The sequence below is a fragment of the Nycticebus coucang genome, chromosome 4 (genome assembly GCF_027406575.1).
Source record: "Nycticebus coucang isolate mNycCou1 chromosome 4, mNycCou1.pri, whole genome shotgun sequence".
Classification (NCBI taxonomy): Eukaryota; Metazoa; Chordata; class Mammalia; order Primates; family Lorisidae; genus Nycticebus; species Nycticebus coucang.
Genome location: NC_069783.1, coordinates 137,272,625 through 137,295,783, shown reverse-complemented (window position 1 = coordinate 137,295,783; position 23,159 = coordinate 137,272,625). Strand labels below are relative to the sequence as shown.

Genomic DNA, 23,159 nt, shown 5'->3' with positions numbered 1-23,159 from the left:
TGCCTAAGGACCACAGCCCTGAAATATTCAACTGTAAAGCAGACTTCTATAATCCAAATGCTATTTTCCCATTGACATCTGTGATGAAATAGCAAATCTATCCATCCTTCTAGCAGGTTTGGTGGAGTTTAAAGAAGGCAGAAATTGGCTGACAAGTTACAGTAATATTCAGAATAACCGCAAACTACTGACAAGGACCATGTAGGAATGTTACTTTCATGCTGATTATTTTTTGTAATTAGAAAATCTGAAACTCTTAAATTATTAAGACTTCAGTGTCATTAAATAAAGACGAACCTGTATATGTTCCTTGACACGTTTTAAAAGACTTATCCCATTAGTATTTATGACTGTGCAGATACCAGTCAGTGCTCCATAGATGCATAAGTGATCAAAACAGCTTTAAAAAACCACTACCCTTATGCAGTCATATATCCGTACATTCTAGAAGGCAGAAATGGGAAGATTTGGAAGACAAATATTTGGAAGACAGAGATGCATCCAACTGTGGAAAAACAGCCAGACCACAAAGTCTAGAAAAAGCTGTTGTTTTCACTCTGACCACCCAGGACAGAGTGGCAAGAAAGGCCTGGGGAGCCATGGAAAGTACGGCGGACACACTGTAGCTTTAATTTATAAAAAATCAAAGCTACTAATAAGAAACTACCATGCAAATGGAGTCCCCCTCCCAGGTTAGGTTGTAGAAAAGGGAAACTCCGATTCTGTGTGCTCATCCGGTATGCAGCACACAGGTATTAAATGCTGGATTGACAAGACACCATCTCTGGCAGATGCTGGGACAAGCACAATGTCTGATAAGGACCACAGAGACAGGAGCAGATCAGAGACAGGCAGGGCAGGGCGGCACCATCAGACGGGAAACCCCTGCAAGGCCTCTCTGTGCTAGTCCTAGAGGAGCCCCAGGGGCCATGGGAGGGGGGGGTCTCTGAGAGCAGCCGGGTTGTGAGCCCAGGTGGGAACAGCCCAGGGCTGGGAGCAGGAGGTCGAAGAAAAGAAGTGGCCCGGAGGTCGGGGAAGCCTCGGAAGACATTGGAGGCACTAAAAGGGAATGACACAGCTCTCCTCTGTTGCTCAGCGCAGAGTAACCAAAATCAGTCAAGCAACTAAGAAAAGCGACATCTATGATGCACTTTGGAAATGTCACAGGGCCCAGTGAAGGCTGTGAGGTTTGGGGAGGCGGGTGCACGCAGGTCTCTGTTCCTGTGCTCTTTTCTCATTTCACACAGGCTGCTTGGGAAAAAGGAGCCAATTTTTTTGTCAAATCCAACAGACGTGACAGATGCTACTGCCTGTCTCCCTTGAGATGCCCTGTCCTCCTGTCTGTGAGGCCAGCCTTGCTTCCGCCCGGTGGAGCCTCGTGATGGTGTCCCAGTGAGTGGTTCAGTGTGCGGAGTAGCTGCCAGACAGTGGGAACTGTCAGAAGAGGGCAAACTTGTTCTACAAGTCCAGGCCCTGTGCCCCATCACTGCCCCCACAGAATGCAGGCCCCTCCAACCTCCCCTTCTCGGGACTTGACACCCAGCATGGAACTGGGGACTTGGAAAGCAGAGAGGGAGGAGTGTGTCAACGGCTTGTCATTGTCTGGCTCTTCCCTCTGCCCAGCACCAGCCTGTCACCTGCAGCCCCTCTGGCAGTCACTGTCCCTCCCTCCACAGCTGTGGACAGAACCAACCACTAACTGTCCAAGATTCCAATAGTCCTGCCCAGCAACTGCTCCCAGTAACTGCCACTGGCTCCCAACCTTGCCTTGGCATCCCACAGGGACCAGGCTCCCCTCTGCTCCCCTGTCACTTTCATTTTTCTTCTTCCCCTCCTGGAGGTCTTCACCTCAACCGGAGCCCTGTTCTCCCACACTTTGTAAATGGTGCCAAGGGCAGCATCAACTGATGTAGATGTTTCTCAACATCCCAGCCTACTTAAATACTTTTGTCAAAAGCAACTCAGAATCACACAATAACTCTCTTAGGAAGAATACCCTCTCCTCTTGCACTGCTGAGGCTCCTCTAACTACCTGTAAGATTTGTCTAAAGCCTCGTCCTGGGTGTGCCTGTCCCTTGTAGCTCAGCAGTGATATCTGAACTCAAAACCCAGAAAACTGTCATTTCGGGTGTTGCACAGCCAGGAACAGCCCCCAATGGTCACTCTCTTTCACTGGGAACAGCAGGGCCTCTGCTGCCCTGGGCCCTCTTATTCTTCCATAAATCATTTCATTCTTCATCTAGATACAAACCCTACTCCTCTTCATGCCAAATTTCTTGAAAATTTGCTTAGTTTATTTTCCTTTTCCTCGCATTCCTCCTGACCACTCTTCAGTCTGTGATGTTCTGGGTTCTCCTACCACAATTCATGCGAAACTCTTTTCTGAGGAAGATACCAGTGAGCTAATTGCCAGAAGCTATGAACATATTTTACACTCCCCCTGGGCTATACTTCTGGGGAAGCTCCTTCTGTCAAGCACTTTATTTTAAAACTCTGTTTGAGCTCTTGGTCAAGCTTTCTTGGGGCTGCCAAGATGGATCTAGACCCTGTCCCTTCAGGGAAGCCAGAGTCTGGCTGAGGACAGAAGCTGAGCTCTCTGACAGGCACAGAGGAAGTTACACAGTTTTCTCAAGAACAGGTGCTTGAATTGAATCTGGAAGGATGCATAGGGGGTCCACCCACACAAAAGAAATGTGAAAGGCAAACATGGGGGCTTTATTTGCCCTGACAGTGGATTGTCTCCAGACCCCAAGGCCAAGACCACAGGTGGCTTCAGAAAGAAAGCCAACATCAGGAAAGCTCTCAGCATCCTTCCTCTCTGCTCCCCTCTGAGCAGTCCTTTCATTCTTTTCTCTCTGAGGACCTACGTCCTGTATGGCTCCTGCCTACCAAAACAGGCAGCAGTGACTTTCTTAACACTGCTTTCTATCAAAAATGGCTTAGCCACAGTTAAGGCTCCTCCAAGCCCATTAAGTATGGCTAGAGGACAGTCACACAGTGCAGTTGGCTGAGCCAGAGCCCCCCTGTGTAGAGGGCAGCCTCCTCAGCCAGGCCAGCAGTCACCTGAGCCCCCTGTGTGTATGTTGGAGGGGGACAGAAGGGGCTGCCACTGCCTGGTGTTTGAGTAGAGCCATGCTATTCCTGTAGTAAACTCTGTCTCTGAACTGGCAGGGGAAAGCTCCCACCTGCTTCAGCCTCTGCTCTTGAGTCTTCTTGGCCAGTGGGCACCCCTACGAATCACATGGTAGGAATGAGTTGAGAGTGTTTGCAGTTCTGGGGGGGCTCATCCCTCTCTGACCTCCTGCTGGATGTCTGGCCAGATGCCTGGGAGAGTCCCTTGTCTGGTGGTGCTGCCATTTTTAGGACAGGGAGGCTCCCAAAATCCTCTTAACATTGTTTCCCCTACACATGGCTTCTGCAAGCAAAGGCTGCTACTGCCCAAGGTGATTTCTGTATCTCCTTTTTTTTTTTGGAAGCTAATGCAGACGTTATAACTCTAAATTGTTGTTTATGAGAACATTTGTACTGTGAATTATAAATACACAAGTCTATCAGCCTTCATTGTTACTTAAATGAAATAAAATTGATAGTAGAAAATAATTTCAGGATTAAAGTAGTCTGAGGAAGAAAAAGTTGATAGTAGGAAGAAAAACAGCAAAATAAAAATATTTAAAAGAAATGCATGTTATATATGGATCTCCATACATGAATTGGAGTCTCAATAACAGCATTTAAGCATGGAAACATTTTCAGAGATATTCACTAACTTACCACTTCTGTTATTTTTGTGCATGAAAGTAAAATTGATGTTATTCTTTTGCTCTTGCAGAATATTTTCAATAATACCAATGCCAATTTTCTTCTTTACAGTTGCTGGATTTTCTGTTCCTTCCTACTAAAAAACAAAACCCCGACTTCAGAACACATTGTGTTTATGGCATTAACTCATCCCCGTGGTCAGTCAGACAATACATATTTAGTGTGTCTATCAGTCGTGGGCAGTATTCTCAGAGGAACTGAACATGAAGGGAGAAGGCACATGCTACCCTATTTTAAAGTGTGCGTAGAGGTGCATGAAAACAAGAGTGGAAAAGGACAATTCACTAGCTCTAAAATTAAAGTGAATGAAGGACGATAAGGGCACACAATGGAGGGAACAGTCAGTTCTATCTGGAAAGTCAGGAAATGCTACAGAGATAGGACCAGATTGTGAAAGACAAAGCATGAGGGTGTGCAGGGTTTCTAGACAGGGCAGCGTGGGCTAAACACAGAGGCATGAAACAGAACAGCAGGTGAAGGGTAGAACAGGAATGTGGAAAAACTGGAACACAGTTACAGGGAGTGAGGTGGAGAGAAAAGGGGAGAATAAGGCCACCGGAGTGTACCATCCTGGAACATGCACTTTCCCCTTCATGTCATGGGGATCTGCTCAATGAGCAGGTGACTTAGATCATCACGAATATATTTTAGAAAGGTCATCCTAGCAGCAAAGTAAAGATAAATGAGCTGAGGTGGGGCAGGTGACTAGAAAAGAGTGTTTTAAAATTATAAGAAAGGGTGAATTAGAGTAGTAAGATATGGAAATTAGTAAGCAGGTGGCAAACACAGCCCTTGGTGAATGACTAGACTAGCTGGAGGTAGGACCATTCCTGCTTGCCTGTTTCCGGGCTATGTTCTAGATGTCATTTACTAGGGTGGGAAAGCCAGATGACAGAGAAGATTAGGAAAAGTCAGGAAGGAGTCAGATGAGGGCCCAGGACATCTTCATTGGTGACGTATGGAATTTCAGGCCTCCGGGGGCTGTAGAAGACAATTCTGAATATATACATTGGGAGTAGGATTAGATAACCTTACTTAGAAAAAGTATATGAGGTTAAGAAGATTGTTCTTAAGTCTAAACTAGGAGAATTAATTAACGCAAACCTACACAGAATTCTCAAATTTTGAAAATGAAAACAAGAGGAGGATGATTTAATAAAAATTAAAAAAAAGAAAACCATCCCTGTGGAAAAGCTGAAAAAAATAAATAAATAAAAGATTATACAGGAATGAAAAAAAAAGAAAACAAGAGGAGGGAACAAATTGAAAATTCAGTTTATCACTTAAATATTTTAATATCTGTTTTGAAAATATAAAATATACTTTTATTAATACATTTAAACATTTATTTCTGGAACATTGTTGGTATGTGCATTTTTAAATTGAATAAAAAATATTTAATTTTAAAGCACTGGTTCAAGACACTGCAAGGAGACTTCTTTGTAAAAATTAATCATAAAAGTTTTAGACTGTGGAAGACATGCGTCTGCATTTGTGTGATTACAGCACTGAGGCATTCCTATGTACTTCCATAATTTAAGAAAGAAACATAAAACCCATGTTAAATATCACATGGGTTTTTTTATACTCCTGTAAGCAACATACTAAGAGCTCTTAATTTCTTCTCTTTACACCACAGGATCTTAGGTAACAATTAGATAGTGTATCTAGTATAAAGAAAATAAGGCTTATTGGTTATTCAAGTTGAAGATTAAAAGTCTTCAAGTATGGGCGGCGCCTGTGGCTCAAGGAGTAGGGCGCCGGTCGCATATGCCAGAGGTGGCGGGTTCAAACCCAGCCCGGGCCAAAAAAAAAAAAAAAGTCTTCAAGTACATCTACAATTGAACAAAAGACAACAGCTTTAAGAATAAGAACTACTAAACTAGATAAATTAAGAACTATGTTCACCACGACTCCATGGTCTAATGCAAAGTAAACAGGTTGTGGAGTCACTCAGACATAGACTCCAACTTCTATTCTGTCGTTTTCTAACCTGTTTCCTCATGGGAGAAGGATTATGAGAGATCGTACAGATGTCATCAAAATATTACTGCCTTCACTTCTTGTTCACTATTATACAAACATTATGATATCCAGTAGCATCTTAATACAAATAACTTAGAACAAAAATTTTCCCAGGTAGTTACAAGTACCACTGAGATAATGAACGTTAAAAACTTAAATCAATTACATGTTATGTTTTGAAATGTATCTGCATGATTTACATTCATATGAATCATCTCCTGTCCAGAAATATGTGGGAGTTTAGTTTTTTTGTTTTTTGTTTTTTGCAGTTTTTGGCTAGGGCTGGGTTTAAATCCACCACCTCTGGCATATGGGGTCCGCGCCTTACTCCTTTGAGCCGCAGGCACCGCCGGGAGTTTAGTTTTTTTAGCAGTACCTTATTTAAATTGGTTGACACTTTAAGTAGTAGAAGGTGTTTCTGTTATGTTTGACACTCTAGTACTTACAAGAAAGACATAAACAAGAACAAACCCTATTGGGTAAGGACTGATGAGTGAGAGGCACACATACCTTACTACTAAATAGAAAGTTGTAACTAAATATGGAGACAGAGAGGAACTAAAAGGAATACACTGAAGAAATGTATTCTGCAAGAAAAGTAGAGGCAAGGGTCATCATTTCCAAAGTTGGAGGAGGAGGAATAAACATGCAAACAAAAAAAAGTGATGTGATCGGTCAATCAATTACAAACCTAAGTCAAGGAAGAGAAGGGAACATATTCAGAACAATAAGATGTATAAAAAAGACTTGTATTCATAGTATATCCATAAAAATACTGATTAATATTTATAGTTAGTTTTTCTCTCTGTAGAGTTTCATTTGATTGCTATAAAAGAAGACACTTAAGCGGCTAAAGATGGTCATCTACCACTACCTGAAAGCTGAAACCTTATTACCTACAGAGAGACAAAAATGAAAACAGAAATGTTCCATCAATTTCTACCTGGAAGAATTCTAAAGAGTAATGTATGGCTTGTAAAGATATCTGTTAATATCCTGGCAAGCTATCACTGGAAAAAATCATAGAGGGGATACGGAGAAAACAGCTGATGAGAAACAGCTGTCATTAGGTTGTTTCCTTCTGAAGAGAGCATTCCAGACTAAAAGGCACACCCCAGGTATAATTCTGAGGGAGGAGTGCCAGAAATGCTCCAAGGTGCCCTACAAAACAAACAGAATAGTCAATACACGCCAGTATAAAAACTCAAAAGTGAAACTTCACAGTTTTCCTTTTCCATTCCTAGTTACTTTTCTAAAGAGGATGTTCTCCAACTCTATCCAGGTTAATAAAAAAGATGTAATGTACACTCAATGCTAATATGAAGCCAGTAGACAAACTAAATAGATGCCCACATACACATAAGAGAAACACTCAGTTTAATTCAAGTTTTAGGGAGTGACGGGGAGGAGAGAAGGGGAGAGGGGAGGAGGGAGGGGGATGGGTGTGCTTCCACCTAATGGGCACAGTGTGAGGGTACACAGCACACCTACTGGGGGAGGGGCACAACTGCAACACGGACCTTACCTAACACATGCAGAAATTGTAACCTCATTATACGCAGTCTCGTATTAGCCTGAAAAAATTAATTAATTTTTAAAAAGTCACAGTTCTTAAGAAAGAGCAGCAGAAGAAAAATACAAAGCTACTGATAACAAAGAACATGATGACCAGAACAGTGTCTCTCTTATCAATGATAGCATTTCATGTAACTCCCCCCAGTGCCCCATTTAAATGGGACAGACTCGTGGAATAGATTAAAACACTACAAAACAAATAACCCTCCCACAACCCAAATTCAAATACCTGCTGTCTCCAAGAAACCCATTTAACTCATTAAGAGTCTCGCAAACTGAAGGAAAAGTGGTTTGGGGGAAAAACATTTCATGGGAGTGGAAACCCAACTCCAGCAGGAGTAGCTATTACTGCATCAAGATAAAACAGACTTCAAGTCACCAACAGTTGAAGAACGCAAAAGTGGTCATTATATAATGATACAGTGATCAATTCAACAATACATTACAACCCTAAATACGTATGCACTTAATGCCTGAGATCCCAGATACATAAAACAGATGCTGCTACTCGTAAGAATAGACATGAGAATGGTGAGAGCTGTCAACCTCCACTGACAGAAGAGGATGTTAGAACTGGAAAGAGATGCCAGAGAAAATGGACCTATCAGATATTTACAGAATATTTACACATAAACTGGAAAATATACTTTATTCTCACCAACACATGGAACATTCTCCAAATTAGACTATATGTTAGGCCATACACCAAGTTTCAGAAAATTTCAAAAATCAAAATTATACCATATGACTAATTTCTCAGATCAGTGGAATAAAACTATTTAGTAGAAATCGATTGAAAAAGGAACTACCAAAACTAAACATATACCTAGATAGTAAACAACCTTCAGCCAAATAATCTTTGAACAATGGAATCAACAAGAAAAACAAACAAAAAAAATTGTAAAGTAAGTTACAAAGGCATTGCAAGATAGCCAAATCTCCGAGACATAACAAAAGCAGTGCCAAGAGGGAAGTTTATAGCAGTAAATGTCTGCACCAAAAAGAAAAATGCCAACCCTCAGGAAATGGAAACAATGAGAAGAAACAAGCCCACAGCTGCAAGAAGATAAGAAATAGATCAGAGCAGAAATAAGAGAAATTATAAAACAAAGTAAAAAATGAAACAAAACAAACAAAAAACCCAAATGATCAAAGACACCACAAGTTGCTTCTTTAATGTGTCAAATGGTCTATGAACCAAGTGTATGGTGCCCCATGATCATATTAATGTACACAGCTATGATTTAATAAAAAAAAAATAAGAGCTAGATTAAGAGGAAAAGAAAAGAAAATCAGGAATAAGAATCTCCCAAACAAAAACATTCAGAACAAGAAGATTCACAGCTGAACTCAAGAAAACTGATATCTGTCCTACTAAAACTATTCCATAACATTGAAAGGATCGAACCCTCCCTAACTCATTACGCCAGCATCACCCTGACCTCAAGGCCAGAAAGGACACAACAAAATCAGAAAACTACAGACCAATGCCCTTGATAAAGAGAAGTGCAAAAATATTCAAGCAAAATATGAGCAAACTGAATCCAAAAGCACATCAAAGGGATAATTTCCCATGATCAAATGGGTTTCATCCCAGAGATGAAAGGATGTTGAACATATGCAAGTCAGTGAATGTCATTCACTGCAGAAATAGAATTTAAAATAAAAACCAGGAGATCATCTGAATTGATGCAGAGAAAGCATTGGACAACATCCAATCAATATCTCTTCATGATAAAAACCTTCAAAAAACCAGGCAAAGAAAGAACATAGCTCAAAATAATAGAAGCCATATATAAAAAACACACAGCTGACATCCCACTGAATGGGGAAAAAGTAATAGGTTTCCCTGTAAGACTTGGAACAAGACAAGGATGCCAGCCTTTGCCATATACTACTGGAAATCCTAGCCAGAACAATCAGGCAGGAAAAAGAAAGAAAGTGCATCCAAGTTAAGAAAGAGGAAATCACCCTAATCCTGTTGGCTGATGATATGTTCTTAGCTAAAAATTGGATACAGTAACAAAATCCCAAAACTACGGATGTTGGCCTGGATGTGGAGAAAAGGGAACACTTATGCATTGCTGGTTAGAGTGCAGGCTAATATGTCCCTTTTGGAAAGAAGTGTGGAGGATACTCAGGGATCTAAAAGTAGACCTGCCACTCGAACCTGCAATTTCACTACTAGGTGTATATCCAAAAGACCAAAAATCACTTTGTATCAAAGATATTTGCACCATATTGTTCACTGCAGCTCAAGTCATAATAGCCAAGTCATGGAAGAATCCCAAGTGCCCATCGACCCATGAATGGATTAATAAATTGTGGTATATGTATACCATGGAATATTATGCAACCTTAAAAAAGATGGAGACTTTACCTCTTTTACATTTACATGATTGGATCTGGAACATATCCTACTTAGTAAAGTATCTCAAGAATGGAAGAAAAAATATCCAATGTACTAATTACTATTATGAAACCAATTTACAATCACTTACACTTTTGTATGAAGAATAGATCACAACTATGACCCAGGATGAAGGAGGGAGTGGGGGGGTGGGAGAGGGAAGGTCAGATTCAGGCAGGGTGAATGGTGGGATCACATCTATGGTGCGTAATGCAAGGGTACATGTTGGATCTATTAAGCATAGAGTATAATTGTCTTAACACAATAATTAAGTAAACGATGTGAGGGATATATTAACTAGTGTGATGTAAGCATTCCTAATAGCATATGAAATCAGTGCATTGTACCCAATAAATGCATTAATGTATACATGATCTATGTCCTTCGTATTAACCTGGATGGACGTGGAAGACATTATTCTTAGTAAAGCATCACAAGAATGGAGAAGCATGAATCCTATGTACTCAATTTTGATATGAGGACAATTAATGACAATTATGGTTATGGGGGGGAACAGAAAGAGGGAAGGAGGGAGGGGGTGGGGCCTTGGTGTGTGTCACACTTTATGGGGGCAAGACATGATTGCAAGAGGGACTTTACCTAACAATTGCAATCAGTGTAACCTGGCTTATTGTACCCTCAATGAATCCCCAACAATAAAAAAAAATAAATAAATAAATGAAAGAAACCTGAAAAAATGGATACAGTGTCTAGTATAAAGAAAATAAAGCTATAATTATTCAAGTTGAAGATTAAAAACCTTCAAGTACATCTACAATTGTCAAGTAAGACCCAATATTGATAAAAAAAGACAAGAAAATGACTGAAAATGTCAAATCCACAGGATTCCTGAGTTTTACAGATGAATGAAATTATGTGCTAGTTGGAATGACTTTGAATATTACAGTTAATAAAGCTTCTTGAAAACAATATAAAATTTCCCCTGTGCTGGAGGTATTTGTAAAAGTGAAGAACCATCATCCCAAAGGTGATTTTGCTTTTTTTTTCTTACATAAGTTAATTTTTATGTCCAAGTACAAGGATAATGAAACCTCTTTTCTCTACAAATTCCTCAGACTCGAGTGTGCCTTTAGGAATGCTAAATAGATAGTCACAGGAATTAGTTCTGAGGTGTGAGTTGCTGCTTTAAAAGCACCCAAAATCTGGACGCAGCTTTGGAACTGGGTAATGGGCAGAGGCTTGAAGCGTTTAGAGGACTCAGAGGAAGACAAGACAGAAGCGATTTGGAATTCCATAGACACTTGTTAACTGGTTGTCACCACAGTACTAATGGAAATATGTACGGTGCAGACCAGGCTGATGAGGTTGCAGACGGAAATAAAGAATTTATTTGGAACTAGAGCGGCAAACGTCACCATTGTCAGATGTAGCAAAGAACCAGAGTGCAAAGTGTCGGTGCTCTAGGGCTTGTGGGAGGACGACGTGAGGAGGGACGTGAGGGCAGCTGGCAGAATACATTTCTAAGCAATTTCTAAGAACTTTCCAAAAGGGTCACGGCAGAGACCGCCCCTTCCAACCCCAGTCATCATGCTCAGGGCTGCCCGAGGCTCCCTCCATCCCAGGGACCAGAAAATAGGAGGGAAAACGATGCAGCCCGAGGACTTGGGTCAGGACACAATTCCAGGCACTTAGCTGGCCTGGCTCACCTGCTGCTACTTGAAACTTCACCTGTCACATCAGGGTAGAGGTGGGTAAGGGGGCAGCTATGGGTTTAAAGGAAAGGTAACATGGGGGTCCAGGGTCCAGTATCCCCTTGGCAGCTGGAGACTATTTGCTTCTGCCCTGACCACAGCAGGAGATGAGAGGCAGCAGGTGACAGTGACACCAGGGCAAGGACCAGAGGGACCTGGACTGTAAAATGAAGATTTTTACTTAATTTTCATGAAGATAGAATCTATTGGACATTTTTTTAGAGAGAACTTTCTCAGATACATGTATTAGAACTATTACTCAGACAGAGGCGTCTAGCATGAAATGAAATAAGGTAAATATGGTGGGAAAGTACAAAGCTCTCCACAGGGCCCAGCTGAGTGGGGATGGGCACCGGCACTCAGCACCCGGAGCAGCACCGGGAGGAGATGGGGTGGGGGCGTGGACAAAGCTTGCAGAAGGTCAGTGTCCATGTCTTGGGGGGCGTGAGGGGCTCCAAGCAGTCGAGATGGGCTCCAAATGCCTGTGGGTCTGAGGAGGGTCGAGGGTCCTTGTGGTTAGTGAATTGTTTTCTCCACAGGGACCAGAACTCCATGAGAACGGCTTTTGTCTTTGCTATTTTTCTGTTTCCTCACTGCTGCACCTGCAGGGTTCAGAGCACGGCTCGGCACAAAGGACACACTCAGCCCACATCCACGGAGTGAGGAGGTGGAGTCCCCTAAATGAGAATCCCAGGAAGAGGCTCGGGTCTGAGCCAAAGCCAATAATTTCTTCTGTCTGGACATTTGCCATTTGGGGTCCTGAGTTCATTCAAGATAAGATGTTAAGTAACAGCTTAGACTACGGGGTCTACTGATCAAGAGAAGACGGTGGGCACGAGCCCTGGGGAAGGTGACCAGTAGCATGGACTAGACCCCACGGGCTCCTGCAGACAGAGGAGAGAGACGTGATGGGCCTGCAGGTGCTGAGCAAGGAGGCCCCATATGCAAACTGACATTTTATTAAACTAAGAACCTATAGTCATTTGTCAACAAAATATATTTTCCATGCTGATCATCAATGATGTGGTTAATGACAATCACATATTGAATTCTTCAGTCCCAAACCCCTCACAGCCCCTGTGAGACAACTCAGGAGGGAAGGATGGAGGGCTGTGGGCTGTGTCCCCAGGAAACAGGAGTGTGCACCGAGAGTAGAGGATGAGGAGAAAGTGAGGGGGTGTCCCAGAGTGTCAGTGTGGGCTGGGTGTGATTCTGACACACGGCACAGCCTGGCCCACAGCTGCTCACCTCAGCCACGCTGTGCTTCCTGCTAGCAGAGCAATTAAAACAGCTAAATGCACAGGAGACTCTGCTACGAGGTGATTCATGTGAGGGTGGTCAGAGTGTATTCCTGTATGAGCAGTTTTATGTAACACTAACATATGTGTATACTTTAAATCATATACCAGGGGAGTCATACGCTCTTTGCAGGATTTTCTGTTGGGAAGAGAAGACCTTGAGTTGTCATCAATGCACATGTTTGTACCTCCTGTAGTCTAAGATTCCTTCTGAGAATAAAAAGGTTACAGTAATAAATTACACTCTAACAGAAATACAATGTAGGGGAATAAGACCATCCATCTGTGACAGAAAGAGTGACTGGGGAGTCACAGTGACAAGCTGGGCCCGCAGGTGTCTGGACCATGGGGATGTGTGTGCTGAGACCAACAGGGGGCGCTGGAGAACTGCCCTGTGGTCCCTACACACCTGCCCAGGGAGGACCAGTCACTCCAAGGAGCCTGAGCCTGGGCCTGGGCCCTGTGCTTACTGATGGGGCTCAAGCCTTTCTGACTTTTTCTTAGTTATTGTGTTAAAACATTTATATTCCACATTTAGTAAGTTTCACAAGTACCATTGTAAGATGCACCGTAGGTGTGGTCCCAGCGATTACCCTTCCTCCATCCATCCCCCCCCGGCCCTCCCCTCCTTTTCCCTTTTCTCCATATTCTTAGGCTATAATTGGGTTATAGCTTTCATATGAAAGCTATAAATTAGTTTCATAGTAGGGCAGAGTGCACTGGATACTTTTTCTTCCATTCTTCAGATACTTTGCTAAGAAGAATATGTTCCAGCTCCATCCATGTAAACATGAAAGAGGTAAAGTCTCCATCTTTTTTTAAGGCTGCTTAATATTCCACGGTGTACATATACCACACTTTATTAATCCATTCATGGGTCGATGCACACTTGGGCTTCTTCCATGACTTAGCAATTATGAACTGGGCTGCAATAAACATTCTGGTACAAATATCTTTGTTATAATGTGATTTTTGGTCTTCTGGGTATATACCTAGTAGAGGAATTGTAGGATCGAATGGCAGGTCTTTTTTTAGCTCTCGAAGTGTTCTCAAAACATCTTTCCAAAAGGAACATATTAGTTTGCATTCCCACCAGCAATGCAGAAGTGTTCCCTTTTCTCCACATCCACGCCAAAATCTCTGGTCTTGGGATTTTGTGATATGGTCTAATCTTACTGGAGTTAGATGATATCTCAAAGTAGTTTTGATTTGCATTTCTCTGATGATTAAGGATAATGAGCATTTTTTTCATATGTCTGTAGGCTGTGCGCCAGTCTTCTTCAGCTTATGATGGGATCATTTGTCCTTTTCTTGCAAATACATTTGAGATCTTTGGAGATCACTTAGGGATTTAAAAATAGACCTTCCATTCAATCCTTCGATTCCTCTACTAGGTACATATCTGGAAGACCAACAATGACTTTATAACAAAGATATTTGCACCGGAATGTTTATTGCAGCCCAATTCATATTCATGAAGAAGCCCAAGTGCCCATCGACCCATGAATGGATTAATAAATTGTGGTACATGTACACCATTGAATATTATGCAAACTTAAAAACAGATGGAGACTTTTCATTCATATAAACCTCTTTCATGTTTACATGGATGGAGCTGGACCGTATTCTTCTTAGCAAAGTATCTCAAGAACGGAAGAAAAAGTATCAAATGTACTCAGCCCTACTATGAAACTAATCTATAGCTTTCATATGAAAGCTATAACCCAACTATAGCCCAAGAAGAGGGGGAGGGAAGAGAGGGAGGAGGGTTGGAGGGAAGGTGATTGGTGGGAACACACCTACGGTGCATTTTACAAGGTTACATGTTAAATTTACTAAGTGTAGAGTATAAAAGTCTTAACAGAATAACTAAGAAAATGCGGTGAAGGCTATTTTAACCGGTTTGATGAAAACATTTCAAATTGTATATAAAACCAGCACATTGTAACCCATGACTGCATTAATGTACACAGCTATGATTTAATTAAAAAGAAAAACAACAACTGAAAGACAGCTTATCTGAATGCCAGAAAGTGTGTCCTATTAGAAAGAGTGTGTCCATAATATTCAATTCTGGACATCAGCTATGTTTTCACTCCCTTCTATGAAAACATGATTTCTATTATCAATAAAGATTCAGTCCTAGAGATCAGATAGCAGCCAAATATAAAGCCCATATCAATGACAAAAAAAAGAAAATTCCCATCTTATTTATGAATGTAGCTGACAGCTGAAAAAATGTTATCCAATATATAAGTAAGCAGAACTCCAGCTATGTCAAGAAAGATTCATGTTGAACAGCAGGGAGCTGAAGCTAGGATGACGTGTGCTCTCCCTGTGTGGCGATGACCATGGGTGCTGGAGGAGCAGATATGAAGAGGTGCGGAGCCACAGTCAGATACCCTGGGACTTGGGTCACAAAGGCATTGCCAGGAGTTGAGTCTGGTGAGAACTTGACCCCACCCCTCAGTATCTCAGGTCCTTGTAGGTACTGGTCTATCTGAGGTTCCAGCACGTGCCTCTCTCAAGGTCTCTGCCAGCGGACATCAGCGTGAACACTGGGGCAGGAAGAGCAGTGAAACTGATTTGCATGAAGAGCCTCCTCATGCTAATTGCTCTGGGGAGGCATGAAAAGGACCCAAGGACACCAATTTTCACCTGAGGAGTCTGGGGACGTCAAACCTTTGTGAGTGTCTTCACCATGGCCTGGACAACGCTCCTTCTTGGGCTGCTTGCCTACAGCTCAGGTCAGGGGAAGGGACCCTGTATTCCTGGGAGGCCACAGAAAGTAGGGACTCAGGGTGACCCTCATCGCCATACCAATAACTGTGTCTCTCCTGTGGGTTGCAGGGGCTGAATCTCAGACTGTGGTGATCCAGGAACCGTCACTGTCAGTGTCTCCAGGAGGGACGACCACACTTACCTGTGGCCTTAGCTCTGGGTCAGTCTCTACGGGATATTACCCAGGCTGGTACCAGCAGGCAGCAGGCCAGTCTCCACGAACGCTTATCTACAGCACGAACAACCGCCCCTCTGGAGTCCCTGGTCGCTTCTCAGGCTCCATTGCTGGGAACAAAGCCGCCCTCACCATCACGGGGGCCCAGGCTGAGGACGAGAGCGATTATTACTGTTCACTGTACGTGGGTGGTGGCATTTCCACAGTGATTTAAACACCCGGGGAAGTGCAACAAAAACACCTGCTGCCTACAGCGCCTGAGCCCTCCCCAGCAGAAGAGAAGTGCGTTGGTGGGGAAGGCAGACCCCACAGCCTCAGCGTCTCCCTGTCCCCTTCTCCTACCCAGGGGTCACTGCCGTGTGCCTCCTCCAGTCTGTCCCAGGGTATATCCACCTCCCCAGTGTGACTCCTCCAAGACGAGCTCCCTCTTTCCCTCTGCATGGGGTACTAGGGAAGGGGCTGTGCTCCAAAATACATAAACCCACAGTGAGACCCAAACACCCAAAAGCCAACACGACCAGCAAGCCTCTTCTTATTCAAGGAGCATGAACAGACACATCCTCAGTGATTTCACTATGGACACCAAGGAATATTTGATGTAGTATTGAGAGGATATAATCAGCTGGGAGTTTGTTACAAATGCGACTCCTCAGCCTACACCAGGGCTTCTCAACCAGTGGGTCGCTTAAGACCATCCTACATATCAGATATTTACCTTATGAAGGTCATTGCTACTGGCCGTCATAACACTAGCAAAATTACAGTTATGTAACAGCAACAAAAGTAATTTTATGGTTGGGGGTCGCCACAACTTGAGGAACTGTATTAAAGGTTCAAGGCATTAGGAAGCCTGAGAACCACTGTGCTGGAGACTGTCCAGGGATCAGCATTAACTGGGCGGCTCCCCCAGGTCTCTGCTCGATCTGCAGACAAGGGGCCCACATTCTGCTTCCTGGTGATGATGTGAGAGTCGTGTCATAGGTGTGACCAAACCCTTCTTCTTCCTGCTGCCCCCAGAGACCAGGGAACTGTTAGGTTTCCCAGTTTATGCTTTTCACCTGAAAAGACACAGGGAGATGTGAAAATAAGAAGATTTAAACCTATGATGATAAGTTTTGTTTTTATGATTGGAAGATGTTTGCCTTTGCCTCGCTTATTACCTCCCTTTATGTAGTTTCTGAAAGGCACAGTCTCTGCAGTTGTGATAAAAGAGAACGCAAGCCAAATGCTCGTAGCTCAGTGATATTATCAAGGAGCTATAGATACCGACAGGAAATGAGATGAGACCCCATTCCTGAGTGATGGGGTCTCAAAAGAAAGAATGAGGAAAGAGAAATAAATCTCATACTTGTTAGTGATCCCGAGAAAGCAGCAGGTAGCTGCGGAAGAACTCCTCCTCTAAGAGAACACACGTTACACTGAACCAGAACAACCTGGAAAAGCCAAAGGAAAACAGACTCTGTAACTAACAACAGTACCCTGGGTTCTAACATCTGTAGCCATAACTATGTAGCTGATGTTGAACTGAAGGAAAAAAAGGTATAAAAGAGCCTGGAAATAAACTGTTCCTCGGAACTCAGCATTTTATGCCTTGAGGCACCTGAGTTGTCTCCAGCAATTAAAGGTTCCCTCCTCTATACTCTTGCTGTAGGTGTCTGTTTTAATTCGCCCTTTTCCTGAACACTGGAACAGGCAGAAGCCTCTGTCAGGACCCCCTGGCATCTGGTCACAGACACGCTGGATCTAGACATGGGCAGCAGGGGGCGCTGTGGGGCCGTCACCGAGGGCTCTCTGGGGCTCAGCGGGAAGCCAGACACCTGCTCCCTGGCTCTGCTCAAAGCTCACTGGAGTCAGCAGCTGGGTCCTCTCTGGCTCCCTGGGAGACTCAGGCCAGGCCCAGTATACACCCACTTCTACAAGAAATGATACTCAGACATTGGGGCTGCACGTAGACCCAGGGAGGGATGGGCTGGGCAGGGAAAGAGCAGCACATTTGCATGCAGGGCCCCTCTCTCTGGGGCTGGAGGGGGATAAGAGAGACCTGCAGCGTGTCTGCCGCAGCAGAGCTCTGGGGTGTCTGAACCATGGCTTGGACTCCACTTTTCTTCTTCATCATCCTCCTTCACTGCACAGGTCAGGACGGTCCTCAGCACCCCGACACCCCTTACCCCAGCCCACTTTCCACACCCATGCCATGGCCTTCCCTCTGGTCCTTCCTCCAGATCATAATGGGTGTCTGTGTTTCCAGGGTCCCTCTCCCAGCCTGTGCTGACTCAGCCGCCCTCTGCATCTGCCTCCCTGGGAGCCTCGGTCAAGCTCACCTGCACCCTGAGCAGTGGATACAGCAACTACGGCATTGCATGGCACCAGCAGCAGCCAGGGAAGGCCCCTCGGTACTTGATGTGGCTTAATAGTGATGGAACCAGCAGCAAGGGGGACGGGATCCCTGACCGCTTCTCAGGCTCCAGCTCTGGAGCTGACCGCTCCTTAACCATCTCTAACCTCCAGTCTGAGGATGAGGCTGATTATTACTGTCAGAGCAGTTATAGTTGGAATCCTCACAGTGACACAGGCCGATGAGGAAGTGGGACAAAAACCTCAGCTTGCTCTGGAGCTTTGTCTATGACAATTTCCAAAATTTTTTTTATATGCTCTAATTTGAGAAACCAATTTTGCCTGCCATAGAAAGAAACTGATAGCACGATAAGTTCACGGAAAATAAAACAGCATTGCTCATTTCTGAGAAGATGGAGTTGCTGAGCCAGAGGAGACAAGCAAGGGTCAGAGACAGGTCCAAGTCTTCATGTTTACAGCTGCCGAGCTGGGGGAGGAGTAGCCCCACGCCAAGCTAGGCTGTGTTTGATCCTTTAAATCACAGGAGACAAGAATCTTCAGACAGAGGGTCCATCAGAAGGTTTGAGGCTCAGCTTTTCTTCCCTGATGACAGAGTTTGGGCAACTGCCTGTGGTGACTTACCCAGCACCTGCTTATGGGCTAGGCTCCCAGCAAACATCTCGCAGGCTTAACTCTCACCCCCCATCCTCAGGGCAATTTGAGGAGATGGGTTCTTTGATATTCCCCACTTAACAGTTGAGGAAAATGAGGCAGAGACAGGCTGCAATTATTGCCTGAGGTCACAGAACTGAAATATACCAAAGGTAGGTCTGAAAGTCAGGCGTGCTGTTCCACAGCTTGGCTGAACAGCTTGCTTGGTAAGTAGGGACACATTTTGCTGGGAGTGCATCCGGGAGGGCTTCCTGGAAGAGGTCATGCCCTTGGTGAACCTTAAAGGATGGAGTGTGTCAGGCAAAATTTCAGGGAGGGTTCCAGAAAGAGGGTCCCGCAGGTCATCGTGGTGCTGGAGCCACCGACAGGCACAGGGTGGAGAGCGACAATTTCCAAATTTAAATAAAAAGTGCTCCATGTACATAAACTCTACCTGGGAGTGTCTCTGATTTAAATTATTTCTACATTCAATTTCTCTAAATGTTTCTGAAATCTCATAAAACTAAAAACAAAACCCAACCCCCTGATAACACTGAAATGTTTCTGTTTTTCCCAATGTATCAAACCAGTGTCTGTGGAGTTGACTCGTTTTCTGAAAAGGTGGGAAATGGTCCTCCCCTGCCTCACATCTGGGTCAGTGCCCGGGGCCCTCCAGGAGGTGAACAGTCCTACAACATGGACAGTGCCCTTCCAGTTGTCACAGAAGACACCCAATTTCCTCCCACTCATCTGTTTTCAGGGCTGCCTGAGGCTCCCTATATACCAGGGACTAGGCAGGGGAAGGTGATTTGCTGTCTGAGGACTCAGCCATAGAGCTGGCCTGGCTAACTCATGGGTTCCTGCAGCTTTAACTGTCACATCAGGTTAAAGGGTGGGTGTGGGGGCATCTCTAGACCTGAGGCAGAAGCTTATGAGATTTCAGCCTCCTTGTGGGAGGTGACAGGGAAAGGGAGGCTCCACATCTCCGGGAAATGCTGAGCCTTCTCCAGGGGAGTTGGGGGGGCGTAGGTCCCCATGAATGTTACTTTCCTACAGCGGATTCCAGCTCAGAGCACGGGAACCCTGTGGGTGGGTTCCCCTGAGCCCTGAGGCATGACTTGTGTCTTCTCCTGCCTCCCTGGTACTTTTCAACTGGCCAGTCTGTGATTGTGGATCTGTGGGACATCAGAAACCCTCCAACCTGAGCTTGTGTTACCTTTCCTGGGGATCTCAATGTGCCTAAATGCCAAGGCTAGTTTCTACTGTGCAGAGAGCATCACAGACATGGGTCTTGCAGTGACCAAGGAGGCTGGTGACCAAGGGTTCCCAGAAAGAAAGCCTGAGTTTGCGACTAGACCAGTCTTGACATTTCAGAGGTTTAGCCTGGCTCTCCTTTGTCACCATGGCCTCCTTGACACCCCTAACCTCTAGGAACAGGGTCAGGCTGACCATCACTGTTAGAGCTGATTAACTTAATGACACCATGAACTCCCATCTCTGAGGGAGTGAGAGAGGGATGTATCCCTCATGTTTCCCCCTCAAATCCATCCTTTCCATGTTTCCACTTTTATAAACCTCTGCTTGTGGCCTCTACTGTCACCGCTCTTAGAAAACCTGAGTCTCTTACCTTGGCTCATCCTCATGGGGTCAGTGACAATCACTCTTTCCCTCGCTGGCTTCCCAGTGCAAATAAAACCTTTGTCTCCAGAGGCTATAAGAGCTCCCCACATGTGGGTTGGGAATGATGAGGAATAGAAACGCAGCTTAGGTGACATGACAGACCCAAGTTTCCCCTGCCAATCCCCCTACATGTTGCGTGCACCTGGCCTGAGCTCTGTGAACTATTCCCTGACCTCCGAGAATCTGGGTCTTCTTTATCCTCAGAGTGTGTCCCCAGGGGACTCCTGGGTTCCAGGTGCACAAGAGCTCTCCCTATAAGGAGATGGCTCTGGGACTCCTCACACTTACCTTTCTGACATTAATCTCCATGAACCTGATTGTCTCCCCTCTCTGTTTCCATAGTTAAGATGATGCTGGAATGCACCTCAGTTCTTGGGAACTAAGGGATAAGAAGCACCACCCACACAGAGCTGTCATCTCAGCCAGCACCTGCCAAAAGGCAGCAGGAGAGCTTTTCTCTGCTCCCTGTTCCTTCCTGCACCACGATGGGCTCCTGGCCCTTGGAATTTTCTGTGCCATCCAGATCCTTAATCCTCCATTATTGGTGGGTGACCAAAGGTGAGAGGAAGAGTAACTGTCCAATAGGCAGACAGTGTCTGTCTGGCGTGATCAGAAAGCACTTCCAGCAGTCTTTTCAGACAGAATATCCATCTCCATGTCTGCTTCTCAGTAGTTGATTGTGACAGTAAAGTCTGACCCTGAGGGACATTTGAGTTCAACATCTACAAGGCCTGGGTTTGGCTTGGCCTAGGACTGGTGCAGAAGGGAAGCGAGAGTGAAGCTCAACCATGGGTGGCCCAGGGCCAACTGTCCTGCCAGGGGTAAACTTTCTGCAGTATGGGTCCTGCAGAGACAGCTTGAGAAGGGCTGAGGCCCAAGGGTCATGTGGAAAAGCAAACTGAAGTGACCAGTGGGAGGTCAGAGGACAGGTGTGGGGCAGATGTGGTAATGGTTGTGTAGCATGAAGAAGAGAGTGTTCTTTGTGACCCATAGGGGGAAAAACTGGGGGGCCTAGATCAGTGAAAAAGAGAAAACAGGAGAGGACCTGAACTGTGAAGCCACAGGAGACCTTGGGAAGATCAATATCAACCATGTCAGTGTCCTGTCTCCTCTCTCCAGGGTCCCCTGTCCAATCAGCTGTCCCTCCCAGAGCCTCTAGGGGTATGCATGTCACATGCTCCCTGTGATCTCTGTGTAGCACCAGATCCCAGGGGCAGGTCACACTCTGTCTTCAGTGGGGCTGCACAGCCCAGCAGAGAAGAAAAGACTGTCTATGCCAAGAGGGAGGGGTAGGTGAGGATATTTGGGCATCTGGGCTCCAATAAGAACTTTAGGGAGCAGAGGAGAGGTCCTCCCCTCACCTGGACTCCTCCATTTTCTCCTCCCTCCCTCTGCTCACTGAGGCTCAGGACAGGTCAGGACTCAGGGCTATCTGAGGGCTCTGCCCAAGCCGGGGCCTCTGTCTCAAATACTGTTCCCTCACTCTGTGTCTCAGAATCTGACAGGAGTGTTTCCTCCATTCACCCAGCGTGGGATTAGAGAGTGCTGAAGCCCCCTTGAAAGGTGCTAATTGCTGAGAGAATGAAAACCAAAGACCCCATCTTGGCAAGGGAAAGCACTCCAAGAATAAGAGGAAAATTAAAAAGTAAGCTGAGTGAGTTGGAACAAAGAAAAATCAGTGAGTTTACATTTAAGCTAGCCATTGCTAGCAAGCTTCTTGCCTTTTCTGAAATTCTAGCCTGTTGGGGATACAACTTAAAAACACCCTGCTTGGTCTCTGAGAACTCTGAGGAAAATAATGGTCATAGAGAGACTGTAGCAAGTCCTAGCAAAAGACACATCTTCTAGGGTGTTTTCAGCCCATTAAACAGGCAAAGCAAATACCCATTGTGGAGATGTGAATTTCCCTGGGGCAGAGATCAAGGGAGTAGCTTGAGCCCTGAGATATGGGCAGAAGAGCTTATATCCCTTATTGCAGAGGAAGATCCTGTGTGGTGGAAAATTCCTCCCTTCCACCTATTCCTCAGAGGAGATTGATGCCAGTGGCATTTTACTCCACAGGAAATTAGCAGACTTTAACACCTCTAGAAATCTGTGTGTGTGATCTCAAGCAGGAGGCTCTCCCATTACAAGGCACAGATTTCACATTTCTGAAGGCTACCCTTACGGTTAATAATAATAACAGTGAGAGCTGGAATGCTCAGTGAGAGAAACTGCTGGTGTCTTTGTTCTCTCCCTCATCTTACCCTCTGGGCAAATAGACTTCAATCAAAGCAAAGTGGAGCAAACACTCTGGGCCATTGCCAGAAGCCCACAAGTGGGCAATGGACCCCTGAGCTCCCACCTTTAATTCTACTCTACGTCTCATGTCTCTTTCTTTATCGTCAATTCTGACTTCATATTTCTCCAATCGGTTGCCACCAGTTTCCACAGGTCTTAGCAGACCCTGCCCCTGGTGTGGTAGCCTGACACTAATCTTCTCTTCTCAGTGCCCAACGAGGAGTGAGAAGGATCAGGAACCAGCATCCCTCCAGGGCCACCTCCTCTCACTCCCTCAAAATTGCACTCAGTGTCTGCATCACCCTGGAATGCATGTCTGGGTTGGACAAAATGCATTCATTCATTCACGTTTTTTTTCTGAGATCTGTGTCAGTGAGGACCTAGAGGAAGAGGGGTCCATGAAGTAGAGGTTGGGCCAG

At 44.8% G+C, this 23,159-nt stretch overlaps 1 protein-coding gene and 2 gene segments (V, D, J or C); 2 read left to right on the top strand and 1 right to left on the bottom strand.

The window, feature by feature from the left end:
• The window catches only part of LOC128583039 (putative ankyrin repeat domain-containing protein 19), a 127,897-nt gene that overhangs the window by 73,721 nt on the left and 31,017 nt on the right, over positions 1-23,159 (bottom strand). The gene's annotated exons all lie outside the window — the stretch shown is intronic.
• Positions 15,478-16,026, top strand: LOC128583044 (immunoglobulin lambda variable 8-61-like). The segment is given in 2 exon segments: positions 15,478-15,586; positions 15,690-16,026. Coding segments are annotated over 2 exon segments (366 nt in total).
• On the top strand, positions 17,840-18,422 carry LOC128583043 (immunoglobulin lambda variable 4-69-like). The segment is given in 2 exon segments: positions 17,840-17,928; positions 18,044-18,422. Coding segments are annotated over 2 exon segments (381 nt in total).